The 2,448-nt window shown below is 52.3% G+C and overlaps 1 protein-coding gene across 1 annotated transcript; it reads right to left on the bottom strand.

Annotated features, from left to right (window-relative positions):
- Positions 1-396: 396 nt before the first annotated feature.
- LOC120655550 (probable glutathione S-transferase GSTU6) lies at positions 397-1,459 on the bottom strand. The gene has a single exon (XM_039933417.1). It carries the CDS (start codon positions 1,332-1,334, stop codon positions 639-641), a length of 696 nt encoding a protein of 231 aa, XP_039789351.1. The 5' UTR covers positions 1,335-1,459; the 3' UTR covers positions 397-638.
- Between the last annotated feature and the right edge of the window lie 989 nt (positions 1,460-2,448).

Raw genomic sequence — 2,448 nt, 5'->3', positions numbered from 1 at the left:
AGGTCACCGCGGAGCCATCGTCGATGATTGCCCAAGTGAAGAATCTGGGCAACCGCAGCTTTCCTAAGGAGAAAGAGAAAAATTATTTTATTCCATACCTGAGGATTGCTATGCAAATCCGGCGGCATGAGCACCATCGGTAGTGATGATGCCGGTCACCAAAATAAAAGCGACGATAGCCAGCCCCGGTATACGGCTTCGGATAGAAGAACATCCATCCGGTTACAACTTGAAGAAAACTATAAACTGCTGAAACGAAAACAGGGGGTGGGGACCTCTCCTTCACGTCACCGGCAGACTCGCCGGAGAGGGCCCAAACTGGTGGAGAAACGGCGAGCTAGATGGATTGGATGAATGGATAGCAGGAGAATAAAGGAGAAGAACGGCACAACGGGGTGAGAGCGAGATTTTCTGTTAATATAAGTTTCAAGAAACTGAACAGTTACAATAAGCAGCCCTTGTTTCAGGTACTACTGTAGTATACATTTATTTATTGAGCACACCACCGATCGATTATTAATTGACGGAAGAAAGCAAAACTGAGTGACAGAAGGGATCGAGGCTCGCTCATCGTAGGACGATCGTACACACACGTAACGCGACGAAACGTGATCTCACTTGGAGGAGTACACAACACACTACCGAGCAAGCAGGACCTGCTGGTACGCGAGCACCTTGTCGACGTCGTCGGGCACGACGCCCTTGGCGACGTCGGCGGCGCGGAACCGGTCCTCCCACGCGGCCAGCAGCGGCGTCTTGGCCGGATCAATCAACCTGCGCCCGATAATCTTGCCGAAGGCGCCGAACCACCCCAGGTACCCGCCGAGCACGAGGTCCACGAAGCCGATGCCGTCGCCGCCGAAGAAAGGCTTCCCCTTGGAGCAGTCCCTGAAGGCGCCCTCCAGGGTGTCGAGCGCCTCGCCGGCGCGCGCCACGCCCTCCGCCCACTCGTCCTTGTTCTTATACCTGAACACCATCACGACCCACGCCGACCTCACCTTGTCGTCGATGTACGCCGCCCAGAACCGCGCCGTCGCGCGCTCGTAGGGGTCCGACGGCAGCAGCGCCGGCGTCCCCGCCCACAACTCGTCGATGTACTGCAGGATGATCTGGGACTCGTTGATGGCGCGGCCGCCGTGGAGGAGCACCGGCACTTTCTTGTGCACCGGGTTGGAGCCCACGAGGAGCAAGCTCTTGTTGTACAGGTCCTCCTCCACGTACTCGTAGGACAGGCCTTTCATGTTGAGCGCGATGCGGACAGGGATCACGAACGGGCTCGGCCACACGCCCAGCACCTTCAGCTCGTCGCTGGCTGCGGCTCCCGCTCCCGCCATTGGCAGCTCTAGCTAGCTTTCGGTTCTGTGCTCGACGAGATGCACCGTGCACGCAGAGGATGAGGATCGGGGGGTGTGTTTTGGCTCTGTGTTGTTCTGCCTGCTGTAAGTGTGCCAGAGCCAATGGGCTTTATATAGGAAGAATGTGAGCAGCGAGCTGTTGCCTTTGGGTACGTTTTACTGTACACGGGAAGCTTCGTTTGAGACTTGTGCACGAATTCTCGATTGCATCTGTACCTGGCCGTCTTGACGGGTATGTTGCGGCTGCGGTGATACATGCATGTGCGTCTGGGAGTCGTGATTTCGACAGCATGGTCGTTGCTCCAGTGGGCCTGTGGCTGCTACTGTTACTGGAGCAAAAGTAGATTTCGACTGCTCTAATTATGGTGAAATCCAGTAGATACCTTGTTGGCCCGCCCCAGCAAAAGTAGCAGCCACAGGCCCACAGCTGCCAAAGTGCTAGCAACATTTCTTTGAAAAGTACTAGCAGGCTAGCAGCCACAGAATGGTCGTCGTCCTTTCATGGACGAAGGTGCATGCTCTTCCCGCCCTTTTCTTTACCAGTTTAGGAGGTGTTTAGTTGGTAAAAAACTTTGGGTTCGGCTACTGTAGCACTTTTCGTTTATTTACTATGGGGTAACTAGGCTCAAAAGATTCGTCTCGAAATTTACAGCAAAACTATGTAATTAGTTATTTTATTTACCTAAATTTAATGCTCCATGATTCGATGTGACGGGGAATCTTGAAAAATTTTGGGGGAAAAATTTTGTGTTCGGCTACTGTAACACTTTTCGTTTGTTTGTGGTAAATATTATCCTACCATGAGGTAACTAGGCTCAAAAGATTCGTTTCGCAATTTACAGCTAAATTATGCAATTAATTATTTTATTTACTTATATTTAATGCTTCATGCGACCAAAGATTCGATGTGACGAGGAATCTTAAATTTTTTTTTGCAGAGTGGCCATTGGTATGATGGTAAAAAGTTAAATATCCCTGTGCAGCCAGGAGGCCACGGTGTGCCGCTGTGTCTGGCCGCACCCCTGTGGTGGATGTCGGCTCCTGCTTGAGGCGGGTTTGGCGTGGCTTTGGGCAGAACTCTTGCGTTGGATCG

The sequence above is a fragment of the Panicum virgatum genome, chromosome 1N (genome assembly GCF_016808335.1).
Source record: "Panicum virgatum strain AP13 chromosome 1N, P.virgatum_v5, whole genome shotgun sequence".
Lineage (NCBI taxonomy): Eukaryota > Viridiplantae > Streptophyta > Magnoliopsida > Poales > Poaceae > Panicum > Panicum virgatum.
Note: the sequence above shows the minus strand (reverse complement) of the source record. Positions and strands in the feature narration are given on the sequence as shown.